Source organism: Salmo salar, chromosome 25 (assembly GCF_965601325.2).
Source record: "Salmo salar chromosome 25, fSalSal1, whole genome shotgun sequence".
Lineage (NCBI taxonomy): Eukaryota > Metazoa > Chordata > Actinopteri > Salmoniformes > Salmonidae > Salmo > Salmo salar.
The window spans coordinates 51,189,304-51,208,366 of NC_138315.1; the positions used below are offsets into that span (position 1 = coordinate 51,189,304).

The 19,063-nt window shown below is 44.7% G+C and overlaps 1 protein-coding gene and 1 non-coding gene across 2 annotated transcripts in view; both read left to right on the forward strand.

The window, feature by feature from the left end:
- LOC106586912 (integrin alpha-V) overlaps positions 1-18,985 on the forward strand; it is a 112,540-nt gene extending 93,555 nt beyond the window's left edge. Inside the window, exons 25-30 of the mRNA XM_045707873.2 lie at positions 769-933; positions 2,575-2,706; positions 4,359-4,472; positions 9,326-9,436; positions 16,724-16,843; positions 17,741-18,985. Coding sequence (XP_045563829.1) covers positions 769-933; positions 2,575-2,706; positions 4,359-4,472; positions 9,326-9,436; positions 16,724-16,843; positions 17,741-17,839 — 741 coding nt within the window. The 3' untranslated portion in view covers positions 17,840-18,985. The remainder of the gene's footprint in view (positions 1-768; positions 934-2,574; positions 2,707-4,358; positions 4,473-9,325; positions 9,437-16,723; positions 16,844-17,740) is intronic.
- trnaa-ugc (transfer RNA alanine (anticodon UGC)) lies at positions 16,267-16,342 on the forward strand. Its single transcript has one exon. It is a non-coding gene; the product is annotated as a tRNA-Ala (tRNA).
- Positions 18,986-19,063: the final 78 nt, after the last annotated feature.

Genomic DNA, 19,063 nt, shown 5'->3' on the forward strand with positions numbered 1-19,063 from the left:
TGTCTATATGGAGAACTGTGGGGTAATAGAATGTCCTGTCTATATGGAGAACTGTGGGGTAATAGAATGTTCTGTCTATATGGAGAACTGTGGGGTAATAGAATGTCCTGTCTATATGGAGAACTGTGGGGTAATAGAATGTCCCGTCTATATGGAGAACTGTGGGGTAATAGAATGTTCTGTCTATATGGAGAACTGTGGGGTAATAGAATGTCCTGTCTGTATGGAGAACTGTGGGGTAATAGAATGTCCCGTCTATATGGAGAACTGTGGGGTAATAGAATGTCCCGTCTATATGGAGAACTGTGGGGTAATAGAATGTCCTGTCTGTATTGAGAACTGTGGGGTAATAGAATGTCCCGTCTATATGGAGAACTGTGGGGTAATAGAATGTCCTGTCTATATGGAGAACTGTGGGGTAATAGAATGTCCCGTCTATATGGAGAACTGTGGGGTAATAGAATGTCCTGTCTATATGGAGAACTGTGGGGTAATAGAATGTCCCGTCTATATGGAGAACTGTGGGGTAATAGAATGTCCCGTCTGTATCCAAGCAGCTGGGTTTGAGTGTAAGGTGCGCATCATGTGGATAAAATAATTGCCAAAATACAAAGTGTTTCAATACAGCCCATAAATGATTGAGGGAAATGTTTCTAAACCTAGCTGAACAGCTCTCCTACTATAATCATCATGAAGTCAGGGAAGATTATTATAATTTTTTTACGTGGTACATGTTGTTACTACAAAACGGTGTTGTTTCTGTTCCAGTTGCGTAACAGAGGTCCCAGTACTTTCAGCAAGGCCATGCTGGACATCGAGTGGCCCTACAGGTTCAACAACGGCTCTCTACTCTACATCACTAAACTAGAGGTGGACGGAGACGGAGGAATGAACTGCAGTACAGACATGGAGATCAACCCACTCAATGTCTCAGTACGTCATAGTATCCTCTCTACCTTTCTCTCTTATTCAGCCCAGACACTTTTCCTGCGTCTGTCCTTTCTTGAAATTGGTACCTTCATGGATTTGAAAGAACTGGTAGAGGAAACTCACTAGTCTAGCCCATGAAAGAACTGGTAGAGGAAACTCTAGTCTAGCCCATGAAAGAACTGGTAGAGGAAACTCTAGTCTAGCCCATGAAAGAACTGGTAGAGGAAACTCTCTAGTCTAGCCCATGAAAGAACTGGTAGAGGAAACTCTCTAGTCTAGCCCATGAAAGAACTGGTAGAGGAAACTCTAGTGTAGCCCATGAAAGAACTGGTAGAGGAAACTCTCTAGTCTAGCCCATGAAAGAACTGGTAGAGGAAACTCTAGTCTAGCCCATGAAAGAACTGGTAGAGGAAACTCTAGTCTAGCCCATGAAAGAACTGGTAGAGGAAACTCTAGTCTAGCCCATGAAAGAACTGGTAGAGGAAACTCTAGTGTAGCCCATGAAAGTACTGGTAGAGGAAACTCTAGTCTAGCCCATGAAAGAACTGGTAGAGGAAACTCACTAGTCTATCCCATGAAAGAACTGGTAGAGGAAACTCAATAGTCTATCCCATGAAAGAACTGGTAGAGGAAACTCTAGTCTAGCCCATGAAAGAACTGGTAGAGGAAACTCTAGTCTAGCCCATGAAAGAACTGGTAGAGGAAACTCTAGTCTAGCCCATGAAAGAACTGGTAGAGGAAACTCACTAGTCTATCCCATGAAAGAACTGGTAGAGGAAACTCACTAGTCTATCCCATGAAAGAACTGGTAGAGGAAACTCTAGTCTAGCCCATGAAAGAACTGGTAGAGGAAACTCTAGTCTAGCCCATGAAGGTACTGGTAGAGGAAACTCTAGTCTAGCCCATGAAAGTACTGGTAGAGGAAACTCACTAGTCTAGCCCATGAAAGAACTGGTAGAGGAAACTCTAGTCTAGCCCATGAAAGAACTGGTAGAGGAAACTCTCTAGTCTAGCCCATGAAAGAACTGGTAGAGGAAACTCTCTAGTCTAGCCCATGAAAGAACTGGTAGAGGAAACTCTCTAGTCTAGCCCATGAAAGTACTGGTAGAGGAAACTCTCTAGTCTAGCCCATGAAAGAACTGGTAGAGGAAACTCTAGTCTAGCCCATGAAAGAACTGGTAGAGGAAACTCTCTAGTCTAGCCCATGAAAGAACTGGTAGAGGAAACTCTCTAGTCTAGCCCATGAAAGAACTGGTAGAGGAAACTCTAGTCTAGCCCATGAAAGAACTGGTAGAGGAAACTCTCTAGTCTAGCCCATGAAAGAACTGGTAGAGGAAACTCTAGTCTAGCCCATGAAAGAACTGGTAGAGGAAACTCTAGTCTAGCCCATGAAAGAACTGGTAGAGGAAAATCTCTAGTCTAGCCCATGAAAGAACTGGTAGAGGAAACTCTCTAGTCTATCCCATGAAATAACTGGTAGAGGAAACTCTAGTCTAGCCCATGTTAACGCCAATCCAACACTTAAATGTGGTGAAAACTATATGAGTGCACAATACGGTAGCAAGGACAAATTATTAGGATGTTATTCTCTCTGTGGTAAAGAATACAAGTTAAAAGGGTGTTTTTCCTCTCTGTCTCTTCTAGAACCCTCTATCTGGAGAGAAGAACATCACCTCTCCGAGTGGAGGAGGAGACGGGACAGAGGGGAGGAACAGGAAGCATGTTCACCGCAGAGAGCTGGAGAGGAAGGAGATGGAGGGAGACCTGGAAACTCTGGTACCGTCTCTACACCTCCAGAGTTGGGGCCAATTTTCATCATTGAAAAACAATGGGAATTTCAGTTTACATCCTGAATTGACTAAACAAATCGTACAGTACCAACTAAACTCAGCAACAACAAAAAAAGAAACATTCCTTTTTCAGGACCCTGTCTTTGAAATATAATTAGTAACAATCTAAATAACTTCACAGAGCTTCATAGTAAAGTGTTTAAACACTGTTTCCCCATGCTTGTTCAATGAACCATAAACAATTAATGAACATGCACCTGTGGAACGGTCGTTAAGACACTAACAGCTTACAGACGGTAGGCAATTAAAGGTCACAGTTATGAAAACTTGGGACACTAAAGAGGCCTTTCTACTGACTCTGAAAAACACCAAAAGAAAGATGCCCAGGGTCCCTGCTCATCTGCGTGAACGTGCCTTAGGCATGCTGCGAGGAGGCATGAGGACTGCAGATGTGGCCAGGGCAATAAATTGCAATGTCCGTACTGTGAGACGCCTAAGACAGCGCTACAGGGAGACAGGACTGACAGCTGATCGTCCTCGCAGTGGCAGACCACGTGTAACAACACCTGCACAGGATCGGTACTTCCGAACATCACACCTGCGGGACAGGTACAGGATGGCAGCAGCAACTGCCCGAGTTACACCAGGAACGCACAATCCCTCCATCAGTGCTCAGACTGTGTGCAATAGGCTGAGAGAGGCTGGACTGAGAGCTTGTAGGCCTGATGTAAGGCAAATCCTCACCAGACATCACCAGCAACAACGTTGCACAAACCCACCGTCGCTGGACTAGACAGGACTGGCAAAAACTGCTCTTCACTGACGAGTCGCGGTTTTGTCTCACCAGGGGTGATGGTCGGATTTGCGTTTATCATCGAAGGAATGAGCATTACACCGAGGCCTGTACTCTGGAGCGGGATCAATTTGGAGGTGGAGGGTCCGTCATGGTCTGGGGCGGTGTGTCACAGCATTATCGGACTAAGCTTGTTGTCATTGCAGGCAATCTCAACGCTGTGCGTTACAGGGAAGACATCCTCCTCCCTCATGTGGTACCCTTCCTGCAGGCTCATCCTGACATGACCCTCCAGCATGACAATGCCACCAGCCATACTGCTCGTTCTGTGTGTGATTTCCTGCAAGACAGGAATGTCAGTGTTCTGCCATGGCCAGCGAAGAGCCCGGATCTCAATCCCATTGAGCACGTCTGGGACCTGTTGGATCGGAGGGTGAGGGCTAGGGCCATTCCTCCCAGAAATGTCAGTGAATTTGCAGGTGCCTTGGTGGAAGAGTGGGGTAACATCTCACAGCAAGAACTGGCAAATCTGGTGCAGTCCATGAGGAGGAGATGCACTGCAGTACTTAATGCAGCTGGTGGCCACACCAGATACTGACTGTTACTTTTGATTTTGATCCCCCCCTTTGTTCAGGGACACGTTATTCCATTTCTGTTAGTCACATGTCTGTGGAACTTGTTCAGTTTATGTCTCAGTTGTTGAATCTTATGTTCATACAAATATTTACACATGTTAAGTTTGCTGGAAATAAACGCAGTTGACAGTGAGAGGACGTTTCTTTTTTTTGCTGAGTTTACATAGATGGAGGAGATCAGTGATTGTATGTGTGTGTGTCTTCTGTCAGGACTGTTCCAAGGTCCAGTGTTTGAAGATCCGGTGTCAGGTGGGCCGTGTGGAGAGAGGTCAGAGTGCTATCCTCTACATCCACTCCAGGCTGGGGGTGGCCACCTTCCTCAAGGTGAGACTCCTGTCTGTTATGCTCCTGAGGTTATATACAGTACTGGCTTGGTGTCCTAGGTTATATACAGTACTAGCCTGGTGTCCTAGGTTATATACAGTACTAGCCTGGTGTCCTAGGTTATATACAGTACTGGCCTGGTGTCCTAGGTTATATACAGTACTGGCTTGGTGTCCTAGGTTATATACAGTACTAGCCTGGTGTCCTAGGTTATATACAGTACTAGCCTGGTGTCCTAGGTTATATACAGTACTCGCCTGGTGTCCTAGGTTATATACAGTACTGGCCTGGTGTCCTAGGTTATATACAGTACTAGCCTGGTGTCCTAGGTTATATACAGTACTGGCCTGGTGTCCTAGGTTATATACAGTACTGGCCTGGTGTCCTAGGTTATATACAGTACTGGCCTGGTGTCCTAGGTTATATACAGTACTAGCCTGGTGTCCCAGGTTATATACAGTACTGGCCTGGTGTCCTAGGTTATATACAGTACTAGCCTGGTGTCCCAGGTTATATACAGTACTGGCCTGGTGTCCTAGGTTATATACAGTACTAGTCTGGTGTCCTAGGTTATATACAGTACTGGCCTGGTGTCCTAGGTTATATACAGTACTAGCCTGGTGTCCTAGGTTATATACAGTACTGGCCTGGTGTCCTAGGTTATATACAGTACTAGCCTGGTGTCCTAGGTTATATACAGTACTAGCCTGGTGTCCTAGGTTATATACAGTACTAGCCTGGTGTCCTAGGTTATATACAGTACTGGCTTGGTGTCCTAGGTTATATACAGTACTGGCCTGGTGTCCTAGGTTATATACAGTACTAGCCTGGTGTCCTAGGTTATATACAGTACTCGCCTGGTGTCCTAGGTTATATACAGTACTGGCCTGGTGTCCTAGGTTATATACAGTACTAGCCTGGTGTCCTAGGTTATATACAGTACTGGCCTGGTGTCCTAGGTTATATACAGTACTGGCCTGGTGTCCTAGGTTATATACAGTACTGGCCTGGTGTCCTAGGTTATATACAGTACTAGCCTGGTGTCCCAGGTTATATACAGTACTGGCCTGGTGTCCTAGGTTATATACAGTACTAGCCTGGTGTCCCAGGTTATATACAGTACTGGCCTGGTGTCCTAGGTTATATACAGTACTAGTCTGGTGTCCTAGGTTATATACAGTACTGGCCTGGTGTCCTAGGTTATATACAGTACTAGCCTGGTGTCCTAGGTTATATACAGTACTGGCCTGGTGTCCTAGGTTATATACAGTACTAGCCTGGTGTCCTAGGTTATATACAGTACTAGCCTGGTGTCCTAGGTTATATACAGTACTGGCCTGGTGTCCTAGGTTATATACAGTACTAGCCTGGTGTCCCAGGTTATATACAGTACTAGCCTGGTGTCCTAGGTTATATACAGTACTAGCCTGGTGTCCTAGGTTATATACAGTACTAGCCTGGTGTCCTAGGTTATATACAGTACTGGCTTGGTGTCCTAGGTTATATACAGTACTGGCTTGGTGTCCTAGGTTATATACAGTACTAGCCTGGTGTCCTAGGTTATATACAGTACTAGCCTGGTGTCCTAGGTTATATACAGTACTAGCCTGGTGTCCTAGGTTATATACAGTACTAGCCTGGTGTCCTAGGTTATATACAGTACTAGCCTGGTGTCCTAGGTTATATACGGTACTGGCCTGGTGTCCTAGGTTATATACAGTACTAGCCTGGTGTCCTAGGTTATATACGGTACTGGCTTGGTGTCCTAGGTTATATACAGTACTAGCCTGGTGTCCTAGGTTATATACAGTACTAGCCTGGTGTCCTAGGTTATATACAGTACTGGCCTGGTGTCCTAGGTTATATACAGTACTAGCCTGGTGTCCTAGGTTATATACAGTACTGGCCTGGTGTCCTAGGTTATATACAGTACTGGCCTGGTGTCCTAGGTTATATACAGTACTGGCCTGGTGTCCTAGGTTATATACAGTACTAGCCTGGTGTCCCAGGTTATATACAGTACTGGCCTGGTGTCCTAGGTTATATACAGTACTAGCCTGGTGTCCCAGGTTATATACAGTACTAGCCTGGTGTCCTAGGTTATATACAGTACTAGCCTGGTGTCCTAGGTTATATACAGTACTGGCCTGGTGTCCTAGGTTATATACAGTACTAGCCTGGTGTCCTAGGTTATATACAGTACTAGCCTGGTGTCCTAGGTTATATACAGTACTCGCCTGGTGTCCTAGGTTATATACAGTACTGGCCTGGTGTCCTAGGTTATATACAGTACTAGCCTGGTGTCCTAGGTTATATACAGTACTGGCCTGGTGTCCTAGGTTATATACAGTACTGGCCTGGTGTCCTAGGTTATATACAGTACTGGCCTGGTGTCCTAGGTTATATACAGTACTAGCCTGGTGTCCCAGGTTATATACAGTACTGGCCTGGTGTCCTAGGTTATATACAGTACTAGCCTGGTGTCCCAGGTTATATACAGTACTGGCCTGGTGTCCTAGGTTATATACAGTACTAGTCTGGTGTCCTAGGTTATATACAGTACTGGCCTGGTGTCCTAGGTTATATACAGTACTAGCCTGGTGTCCTAGGTTATATACAGTACTGGCCTGGTGTCCTAGGTTATATACAGTACTAGCCTGGTGTCCTAGGTTATATACAGTACTAGCCTGGTGTCCTAGGTTATATACAGTACTGGCCTGGTGTCCTAGGTTATATACAGTACTAGCCTGGTGTCCCAGGTTATATACAGTACTAGCCTGGTGTCCTAGGTTATATACAGTACTAGCCTGGTGTCCTAGGTTATATACAGTACTAGCCTGGTGTCCTAGGTTATATACAGTACTGGCTTGGTGTCCTAGGTTATATACAGTACTGGCCTGGTGTCCTAGGTTATATACAGTACTAGCCTGGTGTCCTAGGTTATATACAGTACTAGCCTGGTGTCCTAGGTTATATACAGTACTAGCCTGGTGTCCTAGGTTATATACAGTACTAGCCTGGTGTCCTAGGTTATATACAGTACTAGCCTGGTGTCCTAGGTTATATACAGTACTAGCCTGGTGTCCTAGGTTATATACAGTACTAGCCTGGTGTCCTAGGTTATATACAGTACTGGCCTGGTGTCCTAGGTTATATACAGTACTAGCCTGGTGTCCTAGGTTATATACGGTACTGGCTTGGTGTCCTAGGTTATATACAGTACTAGCCTGGTGTCCTAGGTTATATACAGTACTAGCCTGGTGTCCTAGGTTATATACAGTACTGGCCTGGTGTCCTAGGTTATATACAGTACTAGCCTGGTGTCCTAGGTTATATACAGTACTGGCCTGGTGTCCTAGGTTATATACAGTACTGGCCTGGTGTCCTAGGTTATATACAGTACTGGCCTGGTGTCCTAGGTTATATACAGTACTAGCCTGGTGTCCCAGGTTATATACAGTACTGGCCTGGTGTCCTAGGTTATATACAGTACTAGCCTGGTGTCCTAGGTTATATACAGTACTAGCCTGGTGTCCTAGGTTATATACAGTACTAGCCTGGTGTCCTAGGTTATATACAGTACTGGCCTGGTGTCCTAGGTTATATACAGTACTGGCCTGGTGTCCTAGGTTATATACAGTACTAGCCTGGTGTCCTAGGTTATATACAGTACTGGCCTGGTGTCCTAGGTTATATACAGTACTAGCCTGGTGTCCTAGGTTATATACAGTACTGGCCTGGTGTCCTAGGTTATATACAGTACTAGTCTGGTGTCCTAGGTTATATACAGTACTGGCCTGGTGTCCTAGGTTATATACAGTACTAGCCTGGTGTCCTAGGTTATATACAGTACTGGCCTGGTGTCCTAGGTTATATACAGTACTAGCCTGGTGTCCCAGGTTATATACAGTACTAGCCTGGTGTCCTAGGTTATATACAGTACTAGTCTGGTGTCCCAGGTTATATACAGTACTAGCCTGGTGTCCTAGGTTATATACAGTACTAGCCTGGTGTCCTAGGTTATATACAGTACTGGCCTGGTGTCCTAGGTTATATACAGTACTAGCCTGGTGTCCTAGGTTATATACAGTACTAGCCTGGTGTCCTAGGTTATATACAGTACTAGCTTGGTGTCCTAGGTTATATACAGTACTAGCTTGGTGTCCTAGGTTATATACAGTACTAGCCTGGTGTCCTAGGTTATATACAGTACTGGCCTGGTGTCCTAGGTTATATACAGTACTAGCCTGGTGTCCTAGGTTATATACAGTACTAGCCTGGTGTCCCAGATGTGTTTGTGCTGTATCATACATCCACTCCAGACTGGGGGTGGCCACCTGTTTGAAGACATTTTGTCCTAATGAACACAAACCTGGTTGGAGCATACTGTATGCATGGTATGCGCTGTACAGGTTAGGGCTCCCGAGTGGAACAGCGATCTAAGGCACTGCATTACAGTGCTAGAGGCGTCACTACAGAACCTGGTTCGATCCCGGGCTGTATCACAACCGGCCGTGATTGAGAGTCCCATAGGGCTGGCGCACAATTGGCCCAGCGTTGTCCGGTTTTGACCGGTGTAGGCCGTCATTGTAAATAAGAATTTGTTCTTAACTGACTTGCCTAGTTTAAATAAAGTAAAAAATATAGTCGCCTGGTGGTCCTAGATCATGGTAAATGATGACAACCGTAGGAGTTGGCAAGACTGGACTGGGACCACTCGGCTAGCTACATGGGACAAAACTAGGAAAGCTTACTATGTTGACTACCTTTTTTGTTTTTGTTTTTGAAAACGACAAAATGTCTGCCGAACCGTGATGAGAGGTACAGTAGAGTGTGTTTCTCTTTTCGTCCAGACTGAGAGCCAGAACCGTTCGTTCACCGTGAGATCTTCCGCTTCCTTCAGCGTCATAGAGATGCCTTATAACAAGAACCTGTTGCCAGAGCTGCCCTCCAACACTACTACGGTGAGTCACATGAAGCCATCATAAACCAGGTCTGTATCTAAAATGACTGCAGCCATTATATATATCACACTACTGTTGACCAGAGCCCGTAGGGCAAGGTTCCTCAATAGGGCATGAGGGGAAGAAAATAAATGTGTGTGTGTATATATATATATATATATATATATATATACACACATACACACACACACACACACACACACACACTGAGTGTACAAAATATTAGGAACACCTGCTCTTTCCATGACAAGACTGACCAGGTGAATCCAGGTGATAGATATGATCCCTTATTGATGTCACTTGTTAAATCCACTTCAATCAGTGTAGATGAAGGAGAGGAGACATGTTAAAGAAGGATTTTAGACAGCTGAGACATGGATTGTGTATGTGTGCCATTCAGAGGGTGAATGGGGAAGACTAAATATTTAAGTGCCTTTGAACGGGGGATGGTAGTAGGGAGCAGGCCCACCGGTTTGTGTCAAGAACTGCAACGATGCTGGGTTTTTCACGCTCAACAGTTTCCAGTGTGTATCAAGAATGGTCCACCACCCAAAGGACATCCAGCCAACTTGACACAACTGTGAGAAGCATTGGAGTCAACATGGACCAGCATCCCTGTGGAACGCTTTAACACCTTGTAGAGTCCATGCGCCGATGAATTGAGGCTTTTCTGAGGGCAAAGGGCGTGCAATTTAATATTAATATTAATATTTTGTACACTCGGTGCATTTTCTATTATATCATTTTATTTCTTGGACATAAGACTACAATTACCAAGTAATCAAAATGATTATAATTTAGGAAATCTGTTCCCAAGTATTCCCACGCACAAATAGAGGCATATGTGAACGTGTACCAACGTTATCAAGGGTTTGAAATTATTCCGTTTTTCTCAAATTCTATATCTGTTTGGGATTCTTGCGGTCAGTTTGCAGCGTTCAAATGATTCACGACTATGTGTTCTGACCATCCGCTCGAAGGAAAAATCTGCCCACTGCTGAATGTTATTGGGGGACTCCTGCCATAGGGTCCTGAATGGTTTGTTGTGGCTGGCTGGCTGGCTGGCTCGAGGGCCCTGGGTCTGTACCCGCCCTGTGCAACTGGGTCCTGGCCTTTCTGACTGGCTTCCCCCTTTTTCCTCCAAACATAACAATGGCCAAGGTAGGCAACAGCACCTCCACTACGCTGATCCTTAACACGGGGGTCCCACAAGGGTGTGTGCTCAGCCCCATCCTGTACTCCCTCTTCACCCATGACTGCGTGATCTCAAATGCCTCCAACTCAATCATCAAGTTTGCAGACAACACAACAGTTGTAGGCCTGATGACGAGAAAGCCTTCAGGAGGTGAGAGCCCTGGCGGAGTGGTGCCAGGAAAATAACCTCTCCCTCAACAAAATGATCGTGGACTTCAGGAGACAGCAGAGGGAGCATCGACGGGCCACAGTGGAGAGGGTAGAAAGCTTCGAGTTCCTCAGTGTAGACATCACTGACCACCTGAAATGGTCCACCCACAGAGACAGTGTGGTCAAGAAGGCACAACAGTGTGGTCAGACTGTATCACCGCCTGGTATGGCAACTGTACCATGCGCAACCTCAGGGCTCTCCAGAGGGGGGTGCGGTCTGCCCAATGCATCACCGGGGGCAAACTGCCTGCCCTCCAGGACATCTACACCACCCGGTGTCACAGGAAGGTCAAGAAGATCATCAAGGACCTCAGCCACCCCGAGCCACGGCCTGTTCACCCCGCTACCATCTAGAAGATCATCAAGGACCTCAGCCACCCCGAGCCACGGCCTGTTCACCCCTCTACCATCTAGAAGATCATCAAGGACCTCAGCCACCCCGAGCCACGGCCTGTTCACCCCTCTACCATCTAGAAGATCATCAAGGACCTCAGCCACCCTGAGCCACGGCCTGTTCACCCCGCTACCATCTAGAAGATCATCAAGGACCTCAGCCACCCGAGCCACGGCCTGTTCACCCCGCTACCATCTAGAAGATCATCAAGGACCTCAGCCACCCGAGCCACGGCCTGTTCACCCCGCTACCATCTAGAAGATCATCAAGGACCTCAGCCACCCCGAGCCACGGCCTGTTCACCCCGCTACAATCTAAAAGGCGGAGACCGTACAGGTGCTGCAAAGCTGGGACTGAGAGACTGATAAACAGCTTTTATCTCAAGGCCATCAGACTGTTAAACATTTACCTCTAGCCGGCCTCCGCCCAGCACCCTACCCTGAACTTTAGTCACTGGTACTAGCCAGCTACCACTCGGTACTCTGCCCTGCGACTTAGAGACTGCTGCCCTATGTACATAAACATGGAACATTGGTCACTTTAATAATGTTTACATACTGTTTTACCCACTTCATATATATATACTGTATTCCAGTCATGGTTCATCCTATATAACTACTGCTGTCCACTTCATATGTATATACTGTATTCTAGTCCTGGTTCATCCTATATAACTACTGCTGTCCACTTCATATGTATATACTGTATTTTAGTCCTGGTTCATCCTATATAACTACTGCTGTCTACTTCATATGTATATACTGTATTCTAGTCATGGTTCATCCTATATAACTACTGCTGTCTACTTCATATGTATATACTGTATTCTAGTCATGGTTCATCATATATAACTACTGCTGTCCACTTCATATATATATACTGTGTTCTAGTCATGGTTCATCATATATAACTACTGCTGTCCACTTCATATATATATATATATACAGTGAGGAAGTATTTGATCCCCTGCTGATTTTGTACGTTTGCCCACTGACAAAGAAATGATCAGTCTATAATTTTAATGGTAGGTTTATTTGAACAGTGAGAGACAGAATAACAAAAAAAACGCATGTCAAAAATGTTATAAATTGATTTGCATTTTAATGAGGGAAATAAGTATTTGACCCCTCTGCAAAACATGACTTAGTACTTGGTGGCAAAACCCTTGTTGGCAATCACAGAGGTCAGACGTTTCTTGTAGTTGGCCACCAGGTTTGCACACATCTCAGGAGGAAAATTATAGACTAATCATTTCTTTGTCAGTGGGCAAGAAAGTATTCAGACCCCTTGACTTTTTCCACATTTTACTACAATACAGCCTTAATATTCTAAAATGGATAAAATTGGTTTTTTTCCTCATCAATCTACACACAATATGCTGTAATGACAAACTAAAAACAGTTTTTTTTAAATGTTTACTAATTTATTTTAGTTGTTTTTTGCAATAATACATTTACATAAGTATTCAGACCCTTTACTCACTGCTTTGTTGAAGCACCTTTGGCAGTGATTACAGCCTTGATTCTTCTTGGGTATGATCCTACAAGCTTGGCACATCTGTATTTGGGGAGTTTCTCCCATTCTTATCTGCAGATCCTCTCAAGCTCTGTCAGGTTGGATGGGGAGCATCGCTGCACTGCTATTTTCAGGTCCCCAGAGATGTTTGATCGGGTTCAAGACCGGGCTCTGGCTGGGCCAATCTAGGACATTCAGAGACTTGTCCCAAAGCCACTCCTGCATTGTCTTGGCTGTGTGCTTAGGGTCGTTGTCCTGTTGGAAGGTGAACCTTTGCCCTAGTCTGAGGTCCTGAGCACTCTGGGGCAGGTTTTCATCGAGGATCTCTCTGTACTTTGCTCCGTTCATCTTTGCCTCGATCCTGACTAGTCTACCAGTCCCTTCCGCTGAAAAACATCCCCACAGCCTGATGCTGCCACCACCATGCTTCACCGTAGGGATGGTTCCAGGTTTCCTTCAGATGTGACGCTTGGCATTCAGGCCAAATAATTCAATATTGGTTTAATCAGACCAGAGAATCTTGTTTCTCATGGTCTGATTCCTTTAGGTGCCTTTTGGCAAACTCCAAGCGGGCTGTCGTGCCTTTTACTGAAGAGTGGCATCCGTCTGGCCACTCTACCATAAAGGGCTGATTGGTGGAGTGCTGTAGAGATGGTTGTCCTCTCCCATCTCTACAGAGGTACTCTGGGGCTCTGTCAGAGTGACCATTAGGTTCTTGGTCACCTCCCTGACCAAGGCATTTCTCCCCCGATTGCTCAGTTTGGCCGGGCGGCCAGCTCTAGGAAGTGTCTTGTTGGTTCCAAACTTCTTCCATTTAAGAATGATGGAGGCCACTGTGTTCTTGGGGACCTTCAATGCTGCAGAAATTTTTTGGTACGCTTCGCCAGATCTGTGACTCGACACAATCCTGTCTCGTTGCTCTACAGACGATTCCTTCGACCTCATGGCTTGGTTTTTGCTCTGACATGGGACCTTATATAGACAGGTGTGTGCCTTTTCAAATCCTGTCCAATCAATTGAATTTACCACAGTTGGACTCCAATCAAGTTGTAGAAACATCTCAAGGATGATCAATGGAAACAGGATGCACCTGAGCTCAATTTTGACTCTCATAGCAAAGGGTCTCCAAAAGCTAATTGAAGTCAGGAGTCAGCTAACATTGAGTCCAATCAATGAGATGAGATTGGAGATGTTGGTTAGAGCTGCGTTGCCCTATAAAAAACATTAACAAGAAATAAGCATTGCTTGATGTGAACCATGCCTCGAACAAAAGAGATCTCAGAAGAACTAAGATTAAGAATTGTTGACTTGCATAAAGCTGGAAAGGGTTACAAAAGTATCTCTAAAAGCCTTGATGTTCATCTGTCCACGGTGAGACAAATTGTCTAAATGAAGAAAGTTCATCACTGTTGCTACTCTCCCTAGGAGTGGCCGTCCTGCAAAGACGGCCACACGGCCAGGACTACCTGGCTTGATGACTCCTTGCTGTCCCCAGTTCACCTGGCCGTGCTGCTGCTCCAGTTCCAACTGTTCTGCCCGCAGCTATGGAACCCTGACCTGTTCACCGGATGTGCTACCTGTCCCAGACCTGCTGGAACCCTGACCTATTCACCGGACGTGCTACCTGTCCCAGACCTGCTGTTTTCAACTCTCTAGAGACAGCAGGAGCGGTAGAGATACTCTCAAAGATCGGCTATGAAAAAGCCAACTGACACTTACTCTTGTGTTACTGACTTGTTGCACCCTCGACAACTACTATGATTATTATTATTTGACCATGCTGGTCATTTATGAACATTTGAACATCTAGGCCATGTGCTGTTATAATCTCCACCCGGCACAGCCAGAAGAGGACTGGCCACCCCTCATAGCCTGGTTCCTCTCTAGGTTTCTTCCTAGGTTTTGGCCTTTCTAGGGAGTTTTTCCTAGCCACCGTGCTTCTAAATCAAATCAAATCAAATTTATTTTTATATAGCCCTTCGTACATCAGCTGATATTCTCAAAGTGCTGTACAGAAACCCAGCCTAAAACCCCAAACAGCAAGCAAAGCATGTGAAAGAAGCACGGTGGCTAGGAAAAACTCCCTAGGAAAAACTCCCTAGAAAGGCCAAAAACCTAGGAAGAAACCTAGAGAGGAACCAGGCTATGAGGGGTGGCCAGTCCTCTTCTGGCTGTGCAGGGTGGATATTATAACAGAACATGGTCAAAATGTTAAAATGTTCATAAATGACCAGCATGGTCAAATAATAATAATCATAGTAGTTGTCGAGGGTGCAACAAGCACGTCCGGTGAACAGGTCAGGGTTCCATAGCCGCAGGCAGAACAGTTGAAACTGGAGCAGCAGCACGGCCAGGTGGACTGGGGACAGCAAGGAGTCATCATACCAGGTAGTCCTGAGGCATGGTCCTAGGGCTACACCTGCATTGCTTGCTGTTTGGGGTTTTAGGCTGGGTTTCTGTACAGCACTTTGAGATATCAGCTGATGTAAGAAGGGCTATATAAATACATTTGATTTGATTTGATTTTGATGACTGTAAGAGCACGGCGCAGAATGCTCAATGAGGTTAAGAAGAATCCTAGAGTGTCAGCTAAAGACTTACAGAATACTCTGGAACATGCTAACATCTCTGTTGACGAGTCTACGATACATAAAACACTAAATAAGAATGGTGTTCATGGGAGGACACCACGCAGGAAGCCACTGCTGTGGTTGCTGCCACAGGGCCTGGACAGCTTTCTATCATCGACGGGGAAAAAATGAATTCACAAGTTTATCAAGACATTTTTCAGGAGAATGTTAGGCTATCTGTCCGCCAATTTGAAGCTCAAAAGAAGTTGGGTGATGCAACAGGACAACGACCCAAAACATAGAAGTAAATCAACAACAGAATAGCTTCAACAGAAGAAAATACTCCTTCTGGAGTGGCCCAGTCAGAGTCCTGACCTCAACCCGATTTAAAATGCTGTGGCATGACCTCAAGAGAGCAGTTCACACCATCCCAAGAATATTGCTGAACTGAAACAGTTTTGTAAAGAGGAATGGTCCAAAATTCCTCCTGACCGTTGTGCAGGTCTCATCCGCAACTACAGAAAACGTTTGGTTGAGGTTATTGCTGCCAAAGGAGGGTCAACCAGTTATTAAATCCAAGGGTTCACATACTTTTCCCACCCTGCACTGTGAATGTTTAATCAGACTGTGTTCGTCTATTGTTGTGACTTAATGAAGATCAGATCAAGTTTTATGACCAATTTATGCAGAAATCCAGGTATTTCCAAAGGGTTCACATACTTTTTCTTGCCATTGTTTATTTATATTCCGGACTCTGACATTGCTCGTTCTAATATCTCTTTCTTAATTCCTTTCTTTTTTTATTTTGGAGATTTGTGTTTTATTGTTAGGTATTACTGCACTGTTGGAACGAGGAACATAAGCATTTCACTACAACATGATAACAAAATATATGTACGCGACTAATACCATTTGAATTGTCCCGTGTGGGACAAAATAATACCAACGGTCCCGTGTGGCTCAGTTGGTAGAGCGTGGTGTTTGCAACGCCAGGGTTGTGGGTTCAATTCCCACGGGGGACCAGTACGGGGGGGTATGAAATGTATGCATTCACTACTGTAAGTCGCTCTGGATAAGAGCGTCTGCTAAATGACTAAAATTTAAAAATTTAAAATTGGGGACCCCTGCCATAGGCTCCTGAATGGTTTGTTGTGGCTGGTAATATAATTGGGGGGCCCTGCCATAGGCTCCTGAATGGTTTGTTGTGGCTGGTAATATAATTGGGGGGCCCTGCCATAGGCTCCTGAATGGTTTGTTGTGGCTGGTAATATAATTGGGGGGCCCTGCCATAGGCTCCTGAATGGTTTGTTGTGGCTGGTAATATAATTGGGGGTCCTGAATGGTTTTGTCTCATTGTGTATCATATTCTATATGTATTATAAACCCTGTGATTATATCTTCCAGGTGAGTATGTCAGTGATCTGGGTGAAATCTGAATCTGAACCGGTCCCTTGGTGGGTAGTGGCCCTGGCCCTGATCGCTGGACTACTGCTGCTGGCTTTGCTTATCTTCGTCATGTACAAGGTACACACACACACACACAACCATGCCAATGATAGATTCCAATCTGTCGTTTTTCTCTCCACTCTCCTGGGCTCTTCCAACCATTACTGTATCTAAAACCTCTCCTTACCTCCCACTTGATGTGACAGAAGGGACCAGTTTCCTCCATTACTGTATCTAAAAACCAATGTCTTCTCTTTACCACCCTCTGACAGAAGTGACAAGCTGAAAGCCTAATAATGAGCTTCCGCCATATTGTTTTCAGCCTGTCAAGTCCTTTCTTTCAAACCATTTTATTTAACGGTTGCAATTCACCAATGACAAAAATATAACATACACTCCCCTCTGTATTTATCTGGACAGTGAAGATAAAAATGCGTGTCTGTCTGGATTTGAGGCAACAGTACAGAATGTCACCTTTATTTATATATATATATATATATATTTCACCGTTATGAAATTAAAGCAATTTATGTATCTAGTCGTCCCCCCCCATTTTAAAGGTGTCATAGTCAAAAGTTGAGTATTTGGTCCCATATTCTTAGCACGCAATGACTACATCAAGCTGGTGACTCTACAAACTGGTTGGATGTATTTGCTGTTTGTTTTGGATCATATTGTGTCCAATAGAAATGAATAATGTAATTTTGTAAGAATATAATGTTTCTGAACACTACATCAATAAATGATACCCCCCAAAACATATCAAGCCCCCCCAACAAATGCTAACCTCCCATTATTGGTAATGGTGAGAGGTAAGCATGTTTTGAGGTTATCTAACTTTCTCACTCATCATTATTCCTCGATTTTGCAATTCCTTATTATCTGCAATCATGGTAGAATCCACACGAATGTAGAAATGTTCAGAGGATTTATTTTTTGGGGGGGATCCTAATTGACTGTGCCTCCTCCCTCCAGCTGGGTTTCTTCGAGCGTGTACGCCCCCCTCAGGAAGACAGCGTGGAGAAGGAGCAGCTGGCGCCGCAGGAGAACGGTGACAGGAACACAGATGCTTGAAAGACCCCCCCCCCTCCCCCCGAGGCTCTTAACGCACGACCCTGTGTAGCTGTCTGTAAATACACAACGGATAACCCGTGTCTGAATAGGTTCCCTATGTAGTGCACTACTTTGGAACAGAGCCCCGATGGGAAAGCACCAGTGTACACACACACAGTCCCATCTACTCTTTATAATCATACTCACACTGTACACTGTACCCTGAAGCCCTGTACATTGTACCTGCATCCTGAAGCCCTGTACCCTGAAGCCCTGTACCTTGTATCTGCATCCTGAAGCCCTGTACACTGTACCCTGTACCTGCATCCTGAAGCCCTGTACCTGAATCCTGAAGCCCCGTACCTGCATCCTGAAGCCCTGTACCTGCATCCTGAAGTCCCGTACCTGCATCCTGAAGCCCTGTAGTCTACTGCTCCTCTTGCATATATTTAGACAACACTGCTGTATGACATGGCTGGGAAGAACAAACAAGTCATTTGATATTAAAATGCTGATGTAAATCATATTTTTTTTTAAAAGGACTCCCGATCTTCTGGTTATTGTTCAGCATCTTTTAGTGCACTTGGACTTTCAGTTTTTAAATGAATTGCTTGCTACAACAATGTGAATTCGAGACTGCAAGGATGATATGAGGTGGAAGAGTTCAATGACAATACATGACATGTGTTTTTGAATGGGCACTGCAAGGTGTTAATATGGACGTATTGTATGTTCTGTTATGCTTCTGCAATTGATGACATTCCGGGTAATTTTCCACTCTCCAGATACAGGATTATACGTAGGGACATACAAATCAGTTTGTATAAAAGGACGAAATTTACCCATATTGGGTAATCAACATGGCACTTCATTATTTTTTTTTGTATCAGAGCACTATAATATCTAATGAAACATTACCCATCACCCACTGCTTCATCTGTTTCTTCACACTTTGGTTTTATTATTTATCTTAAAGCAAGTTTTATGTTACAGACCTAGTTGTAATTTTACCAGACATTTTTTTTTCAATTGATTTCAAGTTGTTCCTTGTTCATCCTTTTTTTTTTTTAAGACAATATTGGAAATGGTGATGTATTCCTTCCCCACATATCTGGTTGAGCTGACAAAGTTTTGATCTTTCCTAAATTAAAATGTCTAAAACCATAAGCATTTCTCTGTGCCCTGCTTTTATACTTGTTGCCACATTATCGGCTGTGATCCTGATAACTTTTAGTGCACGAAAAG